This window comes from Pleurodeles waltl, chromosome 4_2, assembly GCF_031143425.1.
Source record: "Pleurodeles waltl isolate 20211129_DDA chromosome 4_2, aPleWal1.hap1.20221129, whole genome shotgun sequence".
Classification (NCBI taxonomy): Eukaryota; Metazoa; Chordata; class Amphibia; order Caudata; family Salamandridae; genus Pleurodeles; species Pleurodeles waltl.
In genome coordinates, this window is record NC_090443.1 from 623893214 (window position 1) to 623914864 (window position 21651).

The 21651-nt window shown below is 49.3% G+C and overlaps 1 protein-coding gene across 2 annotated transcripts in view; it reads left to right on the plus strand.

The window, feature by feature from the left end:
* TTLL7 (tubulin tyrosine ligase like 7) overlaps positions 1-21651 on the plus strand; it is a 950867-nt gene that overhangs the window by 431119 nt on the left and 498097 nt on the right. For both annotated transcript variants that reach the window (XM_069232204.1, XM_069232205.1), the window contains one exon: positions 3541-3699. In XM_069232204.1, coding sequence (XP_069088305.1) covers positions 3541-3699 — 159 coding nt within the window. The remainder of the gene's footprint in view (positions 1-3540; positions 3700-21651) is intronic.

Sequence of the window (21651 nt, forward strand, 5' to 3'; positions counted from 1 at the left end):
GGCTCCCAACACTGGAGAGAGCCCACAGATGACCAGGCAGCACCCACAGGAGTCCCAGGACATGGGGACAAAGAAGATGCAAAGTGTGGTTGGTGCAGCACAACAAAAGAAGATCCCACATCGCCCGAGAAAAGCTCAGCAAGGGTGCCTGCAGTAGCACAAAGTTGACTCTGTCACTACATGGGAGATTCCTTCAGTTTTTCTGGTGCATGGTGAAGACTGGGAGTCCCCAGAGCGTGCACACCTTGGAAACTGTTGCAAATGCTGGCTGGAGCTGAAATTGCAGGTCACAGAAGTCGTCCTGGATACTTTGTTGCAGTTACAGCGGTTCCTGGTGCAGTCTGAGGTTGATCCGACGGTCAGTAGCTGAAGCAGAGGATGTAGAGGGGTCTTGTAAGCTGAATCTGAAGAGACACCCACAGGTGAGACCCTAAATAGCCCTGGGAGGGGGATTGGCTACCTACCCAGGTATGCACCTATCAGGAGGGGTCTCTGACGTCACCTGCTGGCACTGGCCACTCAGAGATCTCCAGAGTGTCCCCACACCTTGAAAAATAAGATGGCTTATGCCAGGGACACACTGGAGGAGCTCTGGGCACCACCCCTTGAGTGGTGATGGACAGGGGAGTGGTCACTCCCCTTTCCTTTGTCCAGTTTCACACCAGAGCAGAGACTGCGGGTCCGTGAACCAGTGTAGACTGGCTTATGCAAGGCGGTCACCATCTGTGCCCTTCAAAGCATTTCCAGAGGTTCTGGGAGGCTACCCCTCCCAAGCCTGCAACACCAATTTCCAAAGGGAGAGGGTGTAACACCCTCCTCCCAAAGGAAATGCATTGTTCTGCCTTCCTGGAACTGAGCTGCTCGGACCCCAGGAGGGCAGAAACCCGTCTCTGAGGTGGCAGCAGCTGTAGCTGCAGTGCAAACCTCAGAGAGCTGGTTTGGCAATACTGGGGGTCCATGGTGGAGCCCCCAGGATGCATGGGATTGGCATGGGGGGACAATTCCATGATCTTAGACACCTCACATGGCCATATTCGGAGTTACCATTGTGAAGCTACATATAGTTATTAACCTATATATAGTGCACGTGTGTAATGGTATCCCACACTCACAAAGTCTGAGAAATTGGCCCTGGACAGCGTGGGGGCACCTTTGCTAGTGCAAGGGTACACTCATACTTAGTAACTTTGCACCTAGCCTTCAGTAAATGAAGGTTAGGCAAATAGGCGACACATAAGTTACTTAAGTGCCATGGAAATGGCTGTGAAATAGTGTGTGCACTATTTCACTCAGGCTGCAGTGGCAGTCCTGAAGAAAGGTTTGTCTGAGCCCCTTATGGGTGGCAAAAGACATGCTGCAGCCCATAAGGATCTCCTGGAACCCCAATGTCCTGGATACCTAGGTACCATATTCTAGGGACTTATAAGGAGGGAGGGGGTTCAGCGTGCCAATTGGAATTAGAATATGAAGTCACTAAACTATAGTGACTAATTTGGAAGTGGAGAGAGCATAAGCACTGGAGTTCTGGTTAGCGACACAGTTAAGCACTACTGACAACACACACACAGGCCACAAACTATGAGCACTGGGGTCCTGGCTAGCAGGATCCCAGTGAGACAGGCAAAACACACTGATAAGTAGGGTTTTCACTATGAGCACTGGGGTCCTAGCTAGCAGGATCCCAGTGAGACAGTAAAAACACACTGACACACACTCACAAGCAGGCCAAAAGTGGGTGTAACCGTGCTAGAAAGAGACTACTTTCTCACACTCCGCAGAAACCCCGCAGCCTTATTTCTCAGCCAAGTTCCTGTCAATGTTATTTGCTCTTGTGATGATGATGTCATTGTCGAGGCATTCATTTAACTCGTGGATGAGGCTCCATGTGTAGTGACTAGCAGGCATCCTATGCGTGTATCTGTGTGGCTCTGTAAATCACGTCTGCAGTGCAGAACGGGCAAAGGAGTAAGTTAGAAACAAGAGGGTGGAGTCATGGACGTCATTTAGGGGTCACCAAGGGTCGCAGCTGCAATCCTTGCCTTACCCCTTGTGACCCGGTACTGCCTTTGCGACCCCTGACCTCAGAGGTGGCCAAGTTAGTGCCAAGAACACTGGGGCAGCTTGCCTTATACACGTTGGTTGGAGATCGACTTTCCTAGTTTTCAGTCATTTTGTATTACTGTTTTATTGAATAATATTATATTATTCACTAATAGTGTAATAAAAATACGTTTCAGCTAGCTGGAATATGACCCTATCGGGCAGCTGAGGTAAGTAAAAAAAAGCTTTTAAATGTATGTTGTATGCTTGCTTGTGGCTGAGATTGTGCTTTTGTAAGAGTGAATGTGTGTGTATGTGTAAGGGAGTGTGTGTGAGTGAAAGTAAAGGTCAAATAGCGTGTGATGTTGCTTCTGCTACCCCTAGTATTTTAATGAAATGACTTATGGGCGAAGTGACAGAAGGAGATTGGGCATGGATGTGGGCGTGCACTGCGGATCACCTTCTGCTGTCGTTCTTAAAAGAATCTGAGAGGGGATGAAGGAGCTCCAAATTCCAGCACAATATGGCATACACAGAGAAGGGCAGCATGCAGAAAGATAAAGCAGGCTTGGCCAGGTTTGCACAGCTACATGGAAGCAAAAAATACCAATTTGTAAGGTGGCAATGCAACTAATGAGTCACTGAAAACCATCGGATGTTTGTGGGAAAGTTGTTTGCACGTGTTTTGATGCTGTTTAGTGGCTGAACTGCTGACGTTATAATCTGCGGACCACACTTCAAATCCTGGCCTCTTCACAGTACTTAAAATTGTGTGATTCTTGGTAAATCACTTGTGACCAAATATGTGATTTTCAACTCTCAGATGTAAATTGCTTCTTGGTGTAGAAGATGTGTTGTCTCCCAACACCTCCTATGAGGCATAGCAGTCCAGAGTTTGCCACTTGTGCGTACTTGTGGCTTAAAGCAAAATTAATCCCTCCACCCTGAAGAATGTGAAGAGGGGCCTCATAATCTCCCTTATCTCATAGATAGTCATTGGTCTTCTCCTGAATGAGGGCCACCTGATGGGTTAGGGGACCTTAAAGTGCTGCAACCCCGCGCTGCAGGGCCCTGTCTTTCCCCCCCTTGTCAGAACCACTTCTGGAGGGTCAGCTCACATACAGTTTTTAAACATGGAGAGGGGACAGTTGTTTATAGTGCGTTAATACTACAGTTGCACAAGATTCTGAATGCCAAATATATATTCCAGTAATTCTGATTTAACTAAAATAATTCAGCTGCCCACGACTTTTGTAATCTTACTGGTAAATGGTATGTCATTTAAAGCGTTATGTTTGTTGTTACACTGTACTTACTGGTTCAATGGCTTATTGTACAGACACAGTACCCCTTTAAAACAGATTCTATTGTGCTACACATTTTGTAACAATGTTGTTTTGTTTCCAGAACTGTTGTGTCATTTGTCTCTTCTCTCTTGCAAAAACATCTGCGTGCCTCAATGGGGTCTTTGCTCTAAATTCATGTTTTACTTTTTTTTAGAATGATCAAGTCTCAGCCTCAGGAATATGGATTTATTCCACGAACATGGATATTTCCCGCAGAACATACCCAATTCCAGAACTACGCAAAAGAGCTGCGAAAGAAGCGAAGGCAAAAAACCTTTATAGTGAAGCCCGCTAATGGTGCAATGGGCCATGGGTGAGTAACTGTGTCAATTGCACGCACATAGTGCAGTAATAATACAAGTTCCAGAGGCAAACATGGGTAAACCTACCTGGGGGGCATCAGAGGGGTAAGGGGAGTTCTAACTACACACACACAATTGCTTCGAGAGCCGAAAAGCAAGAAGTTAGCATTCTTCAGTGGTACGCCTAATAAAATCAAACTGTAAAACTCAAATGTGATTGTGTAACAACCTCAAATATATTTAAGACATTTGGCAAGTGTAAACGAGAATGTAACCTGTAAAGCCTCCTCTGTTTCCCAGGATAAATATTTCTGTATTACTGTATTATAGAATGTTGAAGTGACATTTCCTTTGAGAAGTTGACAGCCAGTGATTTAGGAGTTCCAAGTTGCAACCAAGAAGCACCAAACGTTAAATTGCGGTTTCAGTTTTATTAACAAGTAAACCGTATGTGATGTACCTTCTGACCTGTTTACCCTAACACAAATAACTTTATGTGGCACCTGGAAGGATTTGCATTAGTAACAATCAAGGCCCATGTGCCATTTGTCACTGCCTCGGAATGAGCACTTATTTCCAGTTTTACCACAAGACTCACACTGAGTCCGATAGATTGTTCTCTGAGAGGTGCAGTAAACTGACCCCAAAAAGAGGTATCTGAAATGGTGTCGCCCAACATGGAAGAATATCATTTATCACCTGGTAATGTAATGTCCTGCTGGACACATCACTCAGGCAGCCCCTTCCTCTGGGCTGTAAATACACCGACCCCACACCTATCCGTCCTAGGAGTTACCAGCCAGAGGCCAGTTATGCGCACATACTACTGGTGTCAGTGTCGTTCTTTGCTAAGCATGTGGGCCTTGGTCCCTCAACAGAACATTGACAACATAGCAGCCTTTACCCAGCCTGCCGCACCTGTCCGACCAAACATTTCATTGCCTCGCTCAGTGAAGGTTGAAAATAATGGTCTCTGTTTTGGCTCAGGAGTCGAGGATGCTGCCTCAAGCATTGCAGCCCTGCCAGGGAGGATGGTGTTGTGAGGTGAGTACTGCAGGAATCCATTGAGGCTGCAAAACATGAGGCAGTGAATGGCATAGCTACATTGGCGGCAGAGTGCCACTAAGGACTTTGTGGCAGGAGCTGTTGGGGCCACTGAGAGAAACTATCCAGCTCTTCAGCCCCGCATGGAGAAAGTCAATGCTGTGGGTGAAGCTGAGTTGTAAAGTTGTGTTGGCTTATGGGAGCAAGCAGCAAGTGTGTCTTCTGGTGAGGTTCTTCAGGGTGGGAAACCAACGCTGTAAAGGCAGCTGGTTGGGAGACAGGATGCTGGTCTTCCCATATAGTGAGCAAGAAAGGTGTCAACTGCCAGGAGAACTGCACCCTGTGTACATGCAGCGCAGAGGATAGCCAGCAGGTCAGTCCAGATGTGCTACTCAATTAGCTGGAGGCTGCGAAATGCCATGCAGAATAGAAAATACAGATCGCTCATATATTGCTGTGTTGCTGGTGTGCTACCAGAGGGTGCCAGAGTAGAGAGATCTCACTGCACGGCTTCGTTATGTTATGTTATGTTATGTTATGTTAAGTCAATTTATATAGCGCATAGCTACCCAATGGCCTCCCAGTGCTTCAGCAGAACCTATCAGTGAATATAAAAGAGATCAGTATAGCCATGTTTTCAGTAGCCGCCTAAAAATGTATTCCTGGTCGGTGAGCCGCAATGATAAAGGCAATGAATTCCATAGCTTCGTACCTAGATACGACAAGGACCTTCCGCCCCATCTGGCCTTTTTTACAGAGGGGATTGCTGCTAAAGCTGCTGATGAAGACCTAAGGTGTCTCGGGGCTTATAAAACGTGGCCAAAGATCGCAGATGAGGGGTCCCTTTATCATGTAGGGCTCTATGTATATAACATAGGGCCTTGAATTTAATTCCCTGCTCGACTGGGAGACAATGCAGGGTAAGAAATCCAGATTTAACTGATTCATATTTAGGAATATTAAAAAGCAGTCTAGCGGTGTTCTGTACCACTTGGAGTTTCCTCTTTACATACTTAGGAGACCCTAAAAAAGGGCATTCCCATAGTCCAAGCGTGAACTAATCAATGCCTGTATAATTAGTCTCTTGGCCACAAATGGAAGGATTTTAAACACCTTCCATAGGAGTCTGAATATGGCAAAGCACAAGGCCGAGGTTTTCTTTGCCTGTTGATCCATGGTTAGCCACGGGTGAAGCCAAATCCCAAGACTCTTAATGTATTCCTTGGGTGCTGCAAGCTCTCTCAAAGAAGACACAGCAGAGAAAGATGGCGTTAAAGGAACTTGAGAGCCCAAGAACATGACCTCTGTTTTGTCTGCATTAAGTTTAAGTTTACAATCTGACATCCAATTAGATATTACACATAAGCAGGGGCCAAGCGAGGTGTCTAAAGAGTTGTGGATTGAAGTCAGAGAAAACACCAATTGTGTATCATTGGCATAGGTTATCAGAGAGAGGCCAAAAGGCTCCACAACCTTAGCAAGGGGTAGCATATAGACGTTGAACCATGAAGGGCTAAGTGAGGAGCTCTGAGGTAGACCCCATTTACTATTAAAACTGCGTGAGTAGAAAGATCTATCCAGTACCTGGAATGACCTTGTGCTTAAAAACTCACTAAACAAACTTAGCACAGTCCCCGTGACTCCTATCTCCTTCATCTGCCGGACAAGGATACTATGGTCTACTGTATCAAAGGCGGCACTCAATTCCAGTAACACTACTGCTGACACCTGACCATCATCAAGGGGCCGTCTAGCCCCTTCCATCACTGCAATCAGAGCCGATTTGGTACTGTGCAATGGTCTAAAACCCATCTGAGAGGAGTGTAAAATATTATTGTCATCAAGAGAAATAGACAGCTGGCTATTTACATGTTTTTCTAATATTTTAGCAAAGGCTGGTATCAGGGAGATGGGTCTATAGTTTTGTAAAATTAGGGGGTATAAATGAGGTTTTTTAAGGAGAGGTTTAACAATCGCATGTTTCCATTGAGAAGGAAAAATGCCATTCTCCAGTGACAGATTCAATAACTCAGTAAGAATCGGTGCTATTATTGGTGATCCTTGGGCTAGGATCGCCGGAGGGGCAGGATCGAGATGCAATTCCGTATGGAGGGAGCTCTAGCCCATTAATTGGGTGCTATGGAGCCAATTTTTAGCCAGTGGCTAGATGGCAGGCTGAGGGAAGGAAAATAAAGAGATCAACTGGCTGTCTTACGCATTCAGAAGTTGTGAGGGGGGGGGCTGTCAGCCCCCAGGTATGTTCCCTACACTGTTCTGCAACTGCTCCAGAACCACTCACCTCAGCTCTTCATGGATCTACCTGTGTTGATGTGCCTGATGAGTCACAGACTGATCATGTTACTGTCCCTTCGAGGTGAGGTGTGGTATTGCACCATCTGAACAAGGGCAGCAGTAGAAAGGGCTACAGATGTGTATGCTCTACCCAACACAGGCACTGACCAGTCATTTTACATTGCTGGTGCTTCTGAGTGGGGAAAGAGCAGCTCCCCATCTGCCATCAAGCTGACTCATGTCCAGTTTACCCAACACTCCACTGCTGTTGTGGTGGGAGAGATTGCTCATTACTGTTGAGGCCCCATCTCCTCACAGCAAGGAAGGAGGCCATCAGGATGTACTATGCTTGGTACAGAAGGCTGAAAGTGACGCACGTGAAAGAGGGGCTGTTAGAAATGGGGTCTTTGGTTGACAGTCAGGTTACCCCCTGTTCAAGCAAGGACCCTCACTCTAGTCAGGGTAAAAGAGAATCACCCTCAGCTAACCCCTGCTTACCCCCTTGGTAGCTTGGCAGAGCAGTAGGCTTAACTTCAGAGCGCTAGGTGTAAAGTATTTGTACCAACACACACAGTAACTTAATGAAAACACTACAAAATGACACAACACCGGTTTAGAAAAATAGGAAATATCTATCTAAACAAAAAAAGACCAAAACGACAAAAATCCGACATACACAAGTCGTTATGAATTTTTAGAGATTAAACTAAAAAATAGCACATAGAAACAAAAATGCTTTGATGAGATGTTAACACGGCATCGTGACGGAGTAGTTCCCAACAAGCCGACACCAGCGGCGCCGGACATGGAGTCGCTTAGACCCCCAAGTACAGTACCTTTGGTGAAGAGTGAAAACAAGCCGATGCGCGATGTCGGGGATCGCGGCGTCTGTGTGAAACGTTGAATCCGTGCACTTCGAGCAGCGTCGGTCACGACGTGGTGCGGCGACTTCCATGGAGTCGCGGATTTCAGCGGGGCTGCTGCGGCGTCGGGCCTGCGAAGAGCGTCGCGTTCCAGCGAAGGTCACGGCGTCGGGTGCAGGCGGTGTCACCGGATTCAGCAGCGGTGTCGGTCCGGAGTCGTCCGAAGGCGATTTCCTTGGATTTCCACCAGCTTTTCTTTCAAGGGCTCTGGGACTGGATAGGGCACCACTTGTCAGAGCAGGAGTCTCTCCAGAGACTCCAGGTGCTGGCAGAGAGAAGTCTTTGCTGTCCCTGAGACTTCAAACAACAGGAGGCAAGCTCTAACTCAAGCCCTTGGAGATTTCTTCACAAGATGGAAGGCACACAAAGTCCAGTCTTTGCCCTCTTACTCTGGCAGAAGCAGCACTGCAGGAAAGCTCCACAAAGCAGAGTCACAGGCAGGGCAGCACTTCTTCCTCAGATATCAGCTCTTCTCCAGGCAGAGGTTCCTCTTGGTTCCAGAAGTGTTTCTAAAGTCTGTAGTTTTGGGTGCCCTTCTTGTACCCAATTTCTCCTTTGAAGTAGGCCTACTTCAAAGTAAAGTCTCTTTTGAATGTGAAATCCTGCCCTTCCCAGGCCAGGCCCCAGACACTCACCAGGGGGTCGGAGACAGCATTGTGCGAGGACAGGCACAGCCCTTTCAGGTGTAAGTGACCACTCCTCTCCTCCCTCCTAGCACAGATGGCTCATCAGGAAATGCAGACTACACCCCAGCTCCTTTTGTGTCACTGTCTAGTGTGAGGTGCAACCAGCCCAACTGTCAAACTGACCCAGACAGGGAATCCACAAACAGGCAGAGTCACAGAAATGATATAAGCAAGAAAATGCTCAGTTTCTAAAAGTGGCATTTTCAAACGCACAATCTCAAAATCAACTTTATTAAAAGATGTATTTTTAAATTGTGAGCTCAGAGACCCCAAACTCCATATGTCCATCCGCTCCCAAAGGGAATCTACACTTTAATCAGATTTAAAGGTAGCCCCCATGTTAACCTAAGAGAGGGACAGGCCTTGCAACAGTGAAAAACTAATTTAGCAATATTTCACTGTCAGGACATATAAAACACATTACTATATGTCCTACCTTAACCATACACTGCACCCTGCCCTTGGGGCTACCTAGAGCCTACCTTAGGGGTGTCTTACATGTAAGAAAAGGGAAGGTTTAGGCCTGGCAAGTGGGTACACTTGCCAAGTCGAACTTACAGTTAAAACTGCGCGCACAGACACTGCAATGGCAGGTCTGAGACATGATTACAGAACTACATATGTGGGTGGCACAACCAGTGCTGCAGGCCCACTAGTAGCATTTGATTTACAGGCCCTGGCACCTCTAGTGCACTTTACTAGGGACTTACTAGTAATCAAATATGCCAATCATGGATAAACCAATTACATACAATTTACACAGAGAGCATATGCACTTTAGCACTGGTTAGCAGTGGTAAAGTGCTCAGAGTTCAAAAGCCAACAGCAACAGGTCAGAACAAATAGGAGGCAGGAGGCAAAAAGATTGGGGATGACCCTGCATAAGCAAAAAAGTCCAACACAACCCCCTACCAGCCTAAAGCCAGGGGAGAACAATCAATACCTTGATGTACTTCCCTGATTGGGGCGATAGAACAAGGACCCAGGCCCACAACAGCAGGGGCATGTTCCAGTTCTACGCCTTCCTGACTCCAGTTGGATCCCTCTCTCCATACTCTCAGGGCCCACTAAGCTAAACCATGGGGAACCCTTCTCCACATCTGCAGATACCATATGTGCAGCACCTAACTTTACTTTGCTCACAGATGTATCCCAATGGGCAGATAGCACCACCAGGGCCAACACAGTGGTGTTGCCCACTCCATCCCTGGGGTGTGACTCTCGTCCCACCCCCAGGGGCAACTCTGTCCACCAGGACAGCAAGCCACAGTGACCCCTGACGACTGTCAGGGATGAGAGCCTGACCTCAGGCCTCTCCAACCACTGTGACTGTGGAGAGTGGGGGGCGGTAGCCCCATGTGCCTGACACCCTTTGACCCCTCTCCCTTCCACCAGGTCAGGGACGACAACCTGACCCTGGTCCTCCCCTCTGGGGCTCTGTACCCTCCATGCAGAAGCGGCACCCCCAGAGTCAAAAACTGTCAGGGTGCTTGTAGAAGCAGTCCTGCACAATTCTTCCCCCATTGCAGGGCTGTTAAGCTGCAACTGGTCTGCCAACCAGGGGTCTGTACCTTCAGGTTGGACCAGGGCCAGGGGTGAGGCTTCCCTCCCCCTGCCCTCCCTTCTGGGGTCCTGCACCCCCCAACTAGGAGTGGCCCCCTCAGAAGACAACATGGGATGGGCGCTGTTAGCAGTATCCCTTTCCTCCAGGTCAGGGGGGACACCCTGAACCTGATCCTCCAGTCCAGGGTCTGTACCCACAGACTGGACCACCGCCTGGCAACCCAGGACTTTCTGGGGGGCATACCTACCCCCCACCAGGTCAGAGTTTACCCTCTGAACCTGGTCATCCAACCCAGAGTCACCACCCTGCAGTTGAACCACTGCCTGGTGCACCAGGACGTCCTTGGGAGCACACCTACCCCCCATCAGGTCAGAGTTTACCCCCTGAACCTGATCATTCAACCCAAAGTCACCACCCTGCGGTTGAACCTTTGCATGGCACACCAGGACTTCCAGGGGGGCACACTTACCCCCCTCAAGGGACACACTGTCCCCAAGGGCCACACAAGAGTCTGGCTGGCACAGGTCCCCTGACCTCTGCCCATCTGACAGGGTCTGGATTCCCCCCAACCCAGAAATGGTCTCACCAGGTCATTCCTGGGCGGCTCTGCTCTCAGAGCTGACCCCTGACCCTCCAGGTTCTCCACTGGGGTCTGCAACCCCCTCTCAACCCTCTGTCTGGACTTCTGCACCCCCTCACTAGGAGTGGTACTGCCAGACACCAGAACTGGTGGGACGCTGGCTACAGCCACCCCCCCAAGTTCTCCTGACACTGTGGGGTCTCCCTCAACAGATGGCACTATGGTACAGGCTAGGCTCCCCTCCTGGTGTTCCCTCATGGAACCCTCCAGGACCTGGGACCGGATCTCGGGCACCTTGGGCCTCAACCCATCCCCATTCCCTCTCCTCTGAGACTGGACATGGGGTCCCTCACCCATCCCACTACACTGGGACCTACCTGGGACACTACAATCCTTCCCTACCTCACCTGGTTGGAAACTACCTAGACCACTCCTCTCAGGAGCACCCCCAAATGCCTCTTCAGACTCTCTGGTACTCACCCAGAAGTCTGCCTCCATTGTAAGCTCCCTGGGGTCAGAGAACTCACACTCCACCTGGTGTTGGCGTAGCTCTGGAAAATAAGGACTAGACATATGCTCGCCAGCAATTACATCACTCAGCCCCTCACATGAATTAACCAAAGTACCCTTCACCCAACCATCCAGTGACTCTGCTTTGAAAAAGCACCCCACATCACCCTCCTGAGGCTGGTGAGACAGTACCTGGCTGTCCCTGACACTCAACCCACACTCTTCTGGGATGTCTTCACACTCCATAACCAGGACTTCTACCTGGGGGGAACCCCTCTCCCTGTCACTCTCACCTAGAGTCAGTAGAGTGTCCCTCCCACCAGTAGGAATATGACTCCCCATGCCAGTTCCCCAATCCACCTCAGGGACCCTGTGCATCACTGGAGCTACCTCATACCCCTGAACCTCCTGGCGTGTGTTAACTCCCTCCTTCAAGTAGGGCACCACATCTCTGGGCATGTGCACTTCTTCAGCAGGACTGGATATAAAATTGTTGCTGCCACCATTCCATCTGGACTCAGCCCTTATGACTTCCAGCTCCTTCATTTTGAGCTCATAAGCCCAAATCCTCTTTTTGATCTCTAAGTCCCTCCTCCTTTCTTCCAACTCCTTCTCCTTTTGCATCCTCAACTCCTTGAACTTCAACCGGCGAGCCCTCTCTGCCTGTCTGTCCTGTAACTCTTCAGGAGTCAGACCCTTGGATGACACCCTGCTACCCCTCCTGGGGACCCTCCCCCCAGGCGTAACAGGTACCTCCACTAGACCACTGTGTATCCTCTGCACTTCCCCACCCACATTCTCCTCCTCTGTGTGCCCTCCAGCCTCCTTGACTGTCTCCCAGGCCCTCTGTGCCTTTTGCAGCTCCTCCTCCCTGGTGGAGCTCTCAGTGGGACAGTCAAGATCTTTAAGGAACTGTTTCAATTGAGCAACTGAGTACTCCTTCAGTATCTCTATTTCAAACACAGCTCCAGCTGTTGCATCTCCAGATTGAGACATGATGGTCACAAGTGCAAAGTTCCAAAGGCAGAAAATAAGTTCCCAATAAAGTAAAAAGAATCCGTCAAGGGATCAGCAAAATCATGGAAGTAGAAAAAAAAGGAGTCCTTAAGAGAAAAAGCAAAAGATCACCAAAAAAGTAGTATGTGGTCACGTAGTGGTCTGCACTCAAACAGTAGTGTACACTTAATCACTGTATGTCAAGTACAAATACAAGTCCAAATCCCAACCGCTGATCACCAATGTTAGAAATGGGGTCTTTGGTTGACAGTCAGGTTACCCCCTGTTCAAGCAAGGACCCTCACTCTAGTCAGGGTAAAAGAGAATCACCCTCAGCTAACGCCTGCTTACCCCCTTGGTAGCTTGGCAGAGCAGTAGGCTTAACTTCAGAGCGCTAGGTGTAAAGTATTTGTACCAACACACACAGTAACTTAATGAAAACACTACAAAATGACACAACACCGGTTTAGAAAAATAGGAAATATCTATCTAAACAAAACAAGACCAAAACGAAAAAAATCCGACATACACAAGTCGTTATGAATTTTTAGAGATTAAACTAAAAAATAGCGCTTAGAAACAAAAATGCTTTGATGAGATGTTAACACGGCATCGTGACGGAGTAGTTCCCAACAAGCCGACACCAGCGGCGCCGGACATGGAGTCGCGTAGACCCCCAAGTACAGTACCTTTGGTGAAGAGTGAAAACAAGCCGATGCGCGAAGTCGGGGATTGCGGCGTCTGTGTGAAACGTTGAATCCGTGCACTTCGAGTAGCGTCGGTCACGACGTGGTGCGGCGACTTCCATGGAGTCGCAGATTTCAGCGGGGCTGCTGCGGCGTCGGGCCTGCGAAGAGCGTCGCGTTCCAGCGAAGGTCACGGCGTCGGGTGCAGGCGGTGTCACCGGATTCAGCAGCGGCGTCGGTCCGGAGTCGTCCGAAGGCGATTTCCTTGGATTTCCACCAGCTTTTCTTTCAAGGGCTCTGGGACTGGATAGGGCACCACTTGTCAGAGCAGGAGTCTCTCCAGAGACTCCAGGTGCTGGCAGAGAGAAGTCTTTGCTGTCCCTGAGACTTCAAACAACAGGAGGCAAGCTCTAACTCAAGCCCTTGGAGATTTCTTCACAAGATGGAAGGCACACAAAGTCCAGTCTTTGCCCTCTTACTCTGGCAGAAGCAGCACTGCAGGAAAGCTCCACAAAGCAGAGTCACAGGCAGGGCAGCACTTCTTCCTCAGCTATCAGCTCTTCTCCAGGCAGAGGTTCCTCTTGGTTCCAGAAGTGTTTCTAAAGTCTGTAGTTTTGGGTGCCCTTCTTATACCCAATTTCTCCTTTGAAGTAGGCCTACTTCAAAGTAAAGTCTCTTTTGAATGTGAAATCCTGCCCTTCCCAGGCCAGGCCCCAGACACTCACCAGGGGGTCGGAGACAGCATTGTGTGAGGACAGGCACAGCCCTTTCAGGTGTAAGTGACCACTCCTCTCCTCCCTCCTAGCACAGATGGCTCATCAGGAAATGCAGACTACACCCCAGCTCCTTTTGTGTCACTGTCTAGTGTGAGGTGCAACCAGCCCAACTGTCAAACTGACCCAGACAGGGAATCCACAAACAGGCAGAGTCACAGAAATGATATAAGCAAGAAAATGCTCAGTTTCTAAAAGTGGCATTTTCAAACGCACAATCTCAAAATCAACTTTATTAAAAGATGTATTTTTAAATTGTGAGCTCAGAGATCCCAAACTCCATATGTCCATCCGCTCCCAAAGGGAATCTACACTTTAATCAGATTTAAAGGTAGCCCCCATGTTAACCTAAGAGAGGGACAGGGCTTGCAACAGTGAAAAACGAATTTAGCAATATTTCACTGTCAGGACATATAAAACACATTACTATATGTCCTACCTTAACCATACACTGCACCCTGCCCTTGGGGCTACCTAGGGCCTACCTTAGGGGTGTCTTACATGTAAGAAAAGGGAAGGTTTAGGCCTGGAAAGTGGGTACACTTGCCAAGTCGAACTTACAGTTAAAACTGCGCGCACAGACACTGCAATGGCAGGTCTGAGACATGATTACAGAACTACATATGTGGGTGGCACAACCAGTGCTGCAGGTCCACTAGTAGCATTTGATTTACAGGCCCTGGCACCTCTAGTGCACTTTACTAGGGACTTACTAGTAATCAAATATGCCAATCATGGATAAACCAATTACATACAATTTACACAGAGAGCATATGCACTTTAGCACTGGTTAGCAGTGGTAAAGTGCTCAGAGTTCAAAAGCCAACAGCAACAGGTCAGAACAAATAGGAGGCAGGAGGCAAAAAGATTGGGGATGACCCTGCACAAGCAAAAAAGTCCAACACAACCCCCTACCAGCCTAAAGCCAGGGGAGAACAATCAATACCTTGATGTACTTCCCTGATTGGGGCGATAGAACAAGGACCCAGGCCCACAACAGCAGGGGCATGTTCCAGTTCTACGCCTTCCTGACTCCAGTTGGATCCCTCTCTCCATACTCTCAGGACCCACTAAGCTAAACCATGGGGAACCCTTCTCCACATCTGCAGATACCATATGTGCAGCACCTAACTTTACTTTGCTCACAGATGTATCCCAATGGGCAAATAGCACCACCAGGGCCAACACAGTGGTGTTGCCCACTCCATCCCTGGGGTGTGACTCTCGTCCCACCCCCAGGGGCAACTCTGTCCACCAGGACAGCAAGCCACAGTGACCCCTGACGACTGTCAGGGATGAGAGCCTGACCTCAGGCCTCTCCAACCACTGTGACTGTGGAGAGTGGGGGGCGGTAGCCCCATGTGCCTGACACCCTTTGACCCCTCTCCCTTCCACCAGGTCAGGGACGACAACCTGACCCTGGTCCTCCCCTCTGGGGCTCTGTACCCTCCCTGCAGAAGCGGCACCCCCAGAGTCAATAACTGTCAGGGTGCTTGTAGAAGCAGTCCTGCACAATTCTTCCCCCATTGCAGGGCTGTTAAGCTGCAACTGGTCTGCCAACCAGGGGTCTGTACCTTCAGGTTGTACCAGGGCCAGGGGTGAGGCTTCCCTCCCCCTGCCCTCCCTTCTGGGGTCCTGCACCCCCCAACTAGGAGTGGCCCCCTCAGAAGACAACATGGGATGGGCGCTGTTAGCAGTATCCCTTTCCTCCAGGTCAGGGGGGACACCCTGAACCTGATCCTCCAGTCCAGGGTCTGTACCCACAGACTGGACCACCGCCTGGCAACCCAGGACTTTCTGGGGGGCATACCTACCCCCCACCAGGTCAGAGTTTACCCTCTGAACCTGGTCATCCAACCCAGAGTCACCACCCTGCAGTTGAACCACTGCCTGGTGCACCAGGACGTCCTTGGGAGCACACCTACCCCCCATCAGGTCAGAGTTTACCCCCTGAACCTGATCATTCAACCCAAAGTCACCACCCTGCGGTTGAACCTTTGCCTGGCACACCAGGACTTCCAGGGGGGCACACTTACCCCCCTCAAGGGACACACTGTCCCCAAGGGCCACACAAGAGTCTGGCTGGCACAGGTCCCCTGACCTCTGCCCATCTGACAGGGTCTGGATTCCCCCCAACCCAGAAATGGTCTCACCAAGGTCATTCCTGGGGGGCTCTGCTCTCAGAGCTGACCCCTGACCCTCCAGGTTCTCCACTGGGGTCTGCAACCCCCTCTCAACCCTCTGTCTGGACTTCTGCACCCCCTCACTAGGAGTGGTACTGCCAGACACCAGAACTGGTGGGACGCTGGCTACAGCCGCCCCCCCAAGTTCTCCTGACACTGTGGGGTCTCCCTCAACAGATGGCACTATGGTACAGGCTAGGCTCCCCTCCTGGTGTTCCCTCATGGAACCCTCCAGGACCTGGGACCGGATCTCGGGCACCTTGGGCCTCAACCCATCCCCATTCCCTCTCCTCTGAGACTGGACATGGGGTCCCTCACCCATCCCACTACACTGGGACCTACCTGGGACACTACAATCCTTCCCTACCTCACCTGGTTGGAAACTACCTAGACCACTCCTCTCAGGAGCACCCCCAAATGCCTCTTCAGACTCTCTGGTACTCACCCAGAAGTCTGCCTCCATTGTAAGCTCCCTGGGGTCAGAGAACTCACACTCCACCTGGTGTTGGCGTAGCTCTGGAAAATAAGGACTAGACATATGCTCGCCGGCAATTACATCACTCAGCCCCTCACATGAATTAACCAAAGTACCCTTCACCCAACCATCCAGTGACTCTGCTTTGAAAAAGCACCCCACATCACCCTCCTGAGGCTGGTGAGACAGTACCTGGCTGTCCCTGACACTCAACCCACACTCTTCTGGGATGTCTTCACACTCCATAACCAGGACTTCTACCTGGGGGGAACCCCTCTCCCTGTCACTCTCACCTAGAGTCAGTAGAGTGTCCCTCCCACCAGTAGGAATATGACTCCCCATGCCAGTTCCCCAATCCACCTCAGGGACCCTGTGCATCACTGGAGCTACCTCATACCCCTGAACCCCCTGGCGTGTGTTAACTCCCTCCTTCAAGTAGGGCACCACATCTCTGGGCATGTGCACTTCTTCAGCAGCACTGGATATAAAATTGTTGCTGCCACCATTCCATCTGGACTCAGCCCTTATGACTTCCAGCTCCTTCATTTTGAGCTCATAAGCCCAAATCCTCTTTTTGATCTCTAAGTCCCTCCTCCTTTCTTCCAACTCCTTCTCCCTTTGCATCCTCAACTCCTTGAACTTCAACCGGCGAGCCCTCTCTGCCTGTCTGTCCTGTAACTCTTCAGGAGTCAGACCCCTTGGATGACACCCTGCTACCCCTCCTGGGGACCCTCCCCCCAGGCGTAACAGGTACCTCCACTAGACCACTGTGTATCCTCTGCACTTCCCCACCCACATTCTCCTCCTCTGTGTGCCCTCCAGCCTCCTTGACTGTCTCCCAGGCCCTCTGTGCCTTTTGCAGCTCCTCCTCCCTGGTGGAGCTCTCAGTGGGACAGTCAAGATCTTTAAGGAACTGTTTCAATTGAGCAACTGAGTACTCCTTCAGTTTCTCTATTTCAAACACAGCTCCAGCTGTTGCATCTCCAGATTGAGACATGATGGTCACAAGTGCAAAGTTCCAAAGGCAGAAAATAAGTTCCCAATAAAGTAAAAAGAATCCGTCAAGGGATCAGCAAAATCATGGAAGTAGAACAAAAAGGAGTCCTTAAGAGAAAAAGCAAAAGATCACCAAAAAAGTAGTATGTGGTCACGTAGTGGTCTGCACTCAAACAGTAGTGTACACTTAATCACTGTATGTCAAGTACAAATACAAGTCCAAATCCCAACCGCTGATCACCAATGTTAGAAATGGGGTCTTTGGTTGACAGTCAGGTTACCCCCTGTTCAAGCAAGGACCCTCACTCTAGTCAGGGTAAAAGAGAATCACCCTCAGCTAACCCCTGCTTACCCCCTTGGTAGCTTGGCAGAGCAATAGGCTTAACTTCAGAGCGCTAGGTGTAAAGTATTTGTACCAACACACACAGTAACTTAATGAAAACACTACAAAATGACACAACACCGGTTTAGAAAAATAGGAAATATCTATCTAAACAAAACAAGACCAAAACGACAAAAATCCGACATACACAAGTCGTTATGAATTTTTAGAGATTAAACTAAAAAATAGCGCTTAGAAACAAAAATGCTTTGATGAGATGTTAACACGGCATCGTGACGGAGTAGTTCCCAACAAGCCGACACCAGCGGCGCCGGACATGGAGTCGCGTAGACCCCCAAGTACAGTACCTTTGGTGAAGAGTGAAAACAAGCCGATGCGCGAAGTCGGGGATCGCGGCGTCTGTGTGAAACGTTGAATCCGTGCACGTCGAGCGGCGTCGGTCACGACGTGGTGCGGCGACTTCCATGGAGTCGTGGATTTCAGCGGGGCTGCTGCGGCGTCGGGCCTGCGAAGAGCGTCGCGTTCCAGCGAAGGTCACGGCGTCGGGTGCAGGCGGTGTCACCGGATTCAGCAGCGCCGTCGGTCCGGAGTCGTCCGAAGGCGATTTCCTTGGATTTCCACCAGCTTTTCTTTCAAGGGCTCTGGGACTGGATAGGGCACCACTTGTCAGAGCAGGAGTCTCTCCAGAGACTCCAGGTGCTGGCAGAGAGAAGTCTTTGCTGTCCCTGAGACTTCAAACAACAGGAGGCAAGCTCTAACTCAAGCCCTTGGAGATTTCTTCACAAGATGGAAGGCACACAAAGTCCAGTCTTTGCCCTCTTACTCTGGCAGAAGCAGCACTGCAGGAAAGCTCCACAAAGCAGAGTCACAGGCAGGGCAGCACTTCTTCCTCAGCTATCAGCTCTTCTCCAGGCAGAGGTTCCTCTTGGTTCCAGAAGTGTTTCTAAAGTCTGTAGTTTTGGGTGCCCTTCTTATACCCAATTTCTCCTTTGAAGTAGGCCTACTTCAAAGTAAAGTCTCTTTTGAATGTGAAATCCTGCCCTTCCCAGGCCAGGCCCCAGACACTTACCAGGGGGTCGGAGACAGCATTGTGTGAGGACAGGTACAGCCCTTTCAGGTGTAAGTGACCACTCCTCTCCTCCCTCCTAGCACAGATGGCTCATCAGGAAATGCAGACTACACCCCAGCGCCTTTTGTGTCACTGTCTAGTGTGAGGTGCAACCAGCCCAACTGTCAAACTGACCCAGACAGGGAATCCACAAACAGGCAGAGTCACAGAAATGATATACGCAAGAAAATGCTCAGTTTCTAAAAGTGGCATTTTCAAACGCACAATCTCAAAATCAACTTTATTAAAAGATGTATTTTTAAATTGTGAGCTCAGAGACCCCAAACTCCACATGTCCATCCGCTCCCAAAGGGAATCTACACTTTAATCAGATTTAAAGGTAGCCCCCATGTTAACCTAAGAGAGGGACAGGCCTTGCAACAGTGAAAAACGAATTTAGCAATATTTCACTGTCAGGACATATAAAACACATTACTATATGTCCTACCTTAACCATACACTGCACCCTGCCCTTGGGGCTACCTAGGGCCTACCTTAGGGGTGTCTTACATGTAAGAAAAGGGAAGGTTTAGGCCTGGCAAGTGGGTACACTTGCCAAGTCGAACTTACAGTTAAAACTGCGCACACAGACACTGCAATGGCAGGTCTGAGACATGATTACAGAACTACATATGTGGGTGGCACAACCAGTGCTGCAGGCCCACTAGTAGCATTTGATTTACAGGCCCTGGCACCTCTAGTGCACTTTACTAGGGACTTACTAGTAATCAAATATGCCAATCATGGATAAACCAATTACATACAATTTACACAGAGAGCATATGCACTTTAGCACTGGTTAGCAGTGGTAAAGTGCTCAGAGTTAAAAAGCCAACAGCAAAAGGTCAGAAAAAATAGGAGGCAGGAGGCAAAAAGATTGGGGATGACCCTGCATAAGCAAAAAAGTCCAACAGGGGCCCTGTACTGTGGTGTAGGCAGAGTGGTGCCAGAAGGCCCACAGACCCAATATAGTTGTACGACATTGATGGCATGTCATTGATTAGCCCCAGCACTGAAAACCTCCCCCAGACCCAGACACAAAAGTGCCAGAAGCCCATCATCCTCCAAGAGACAAAGAGAGAGGACGGGAAAGCCTGGATGTGCAAAGACAAGAGCGCTATTACTTTTCTTCTGCCCTAAGAAGGATGGGAGCATACTGCACCTGAAACATGGCCAGGTCATAAAGACCCTTCTGCCTGCACCATTACGGACCATAGTGCCCACCCTCAATAACTGTGATTGATGACTCTGGTGCAAGCACTGTGCTATCAAGAGAAGGTAAGGCAAAAACAAGCCTCCTTCTATTGACGGGGCTGGAGATCCGAGAAGGTCTCTGATGAGGGAACAGGCAACATGTGGCCTGATGCCACACCAAAGTAGAGAAGAAGAGCAATAGAGAGGATGAGTGACTGCCTTGATCACTAGAACTCCCGAGCCAAGTACCCCAAAATCGGTTGATCTGACTAGAGAGACCTTCAAAAACAGAGCTGCCCCGTTGTCTGGTCCTAATGACAGTGCATACTGCTGCACCCAGAAGAAGGAGAAGAGACTTGAGCAACTACAATTCTCATGAGCATAGTTGAGAACAAGGTGTGTGACAGAGCACAGAGAAGAAGGAAAGGAGTGTGACCAACCTGCTCACACTGGGAAACATGGGACCGACCAAGCTTGGAAGGAGAGAAGTCCTTGATGGGGCCAAGCCTGGAATTTGTCTTTGGAGACAATTACTGTAAGTGCGTCTAACATTAAGTGAGCCTCTGATGTGGAGTAAAAGCAACCTTGCTTTAGCCCAGTGGGAGAACCAAGAGTAAGCCACATACAAACACTAACCGAGCTATGCTCCAAACTTCCCATTGTAAATGTCTACAGACAGTCAGCGCTTCCTAGTAAACTGTGGCATGTACACCAAAAGATACAGATACTTTGCACAAGGCAGAGGACATTGAGTACAGCAACTCAGAGTCGCACAGCTACGAAGGCTATCTGATAACATCACTCCAACACTCTGACCATCGATGAACCAAGGCTGAATTTCTGTAACTATGAATGCAAGTCATTGACACTTGTTGTACAGGTTTATCCTCCTTGTATCACCATAGTGCCACTCCCTGTAATGTACATCACTGCTACTATCTGTGGTGCATCTTCCAGTCGGAGAGTAGTCTGACAACATTGAAACATCAAGCCCCATGAAGTGCCCATGACATTCTAAAAGGACCACTTAACCAGCAACTATCTACTCATGCCATCTGCTTCCTGGTCTATTTGTCTGTAGCACATCATGAAAGTGACCCATCTATCCCTACAGTTGCATGAGTAACTAGGCAGTGGTTCCACTGCAGTCCTGTAGCACCCCATGCGTGTTACACATGCAGCCAAAACACAGACCACAGGCATTCCCATGGCCTCCCCAAGTGAGACATGGTTTTGAAAATGCTCCACCAACAGATACCAGGAGGTGGAAGAGCCTCCAAAGAAAAGCTTCAGAGGAAAACCTCAGAAAGTCATTGTTGAATTTCCAAATCCCTACAAGGTTGTCTTGAGAGTGTCAAGCAAGGCTACAAAGGTTTTGCAATGGACTCCAGCAAAACTCCTGATGTACTCATTTTGAAAGTTTTACATTAACCACAAACTAGTCTGAGCGTCAGCAGGGTGGACCAAATCTATACTCTGTGGACATGACTCCAAGAAGTATGATGTCAGATGATGTTGTACTTCCATGCGTCAGTATTTGTGCCCTGATTCAGTGAGGTTAAAAATGAGTGCGGTCATCTGTGAGAAATTGGGGTACTGGTTGAGGGGGT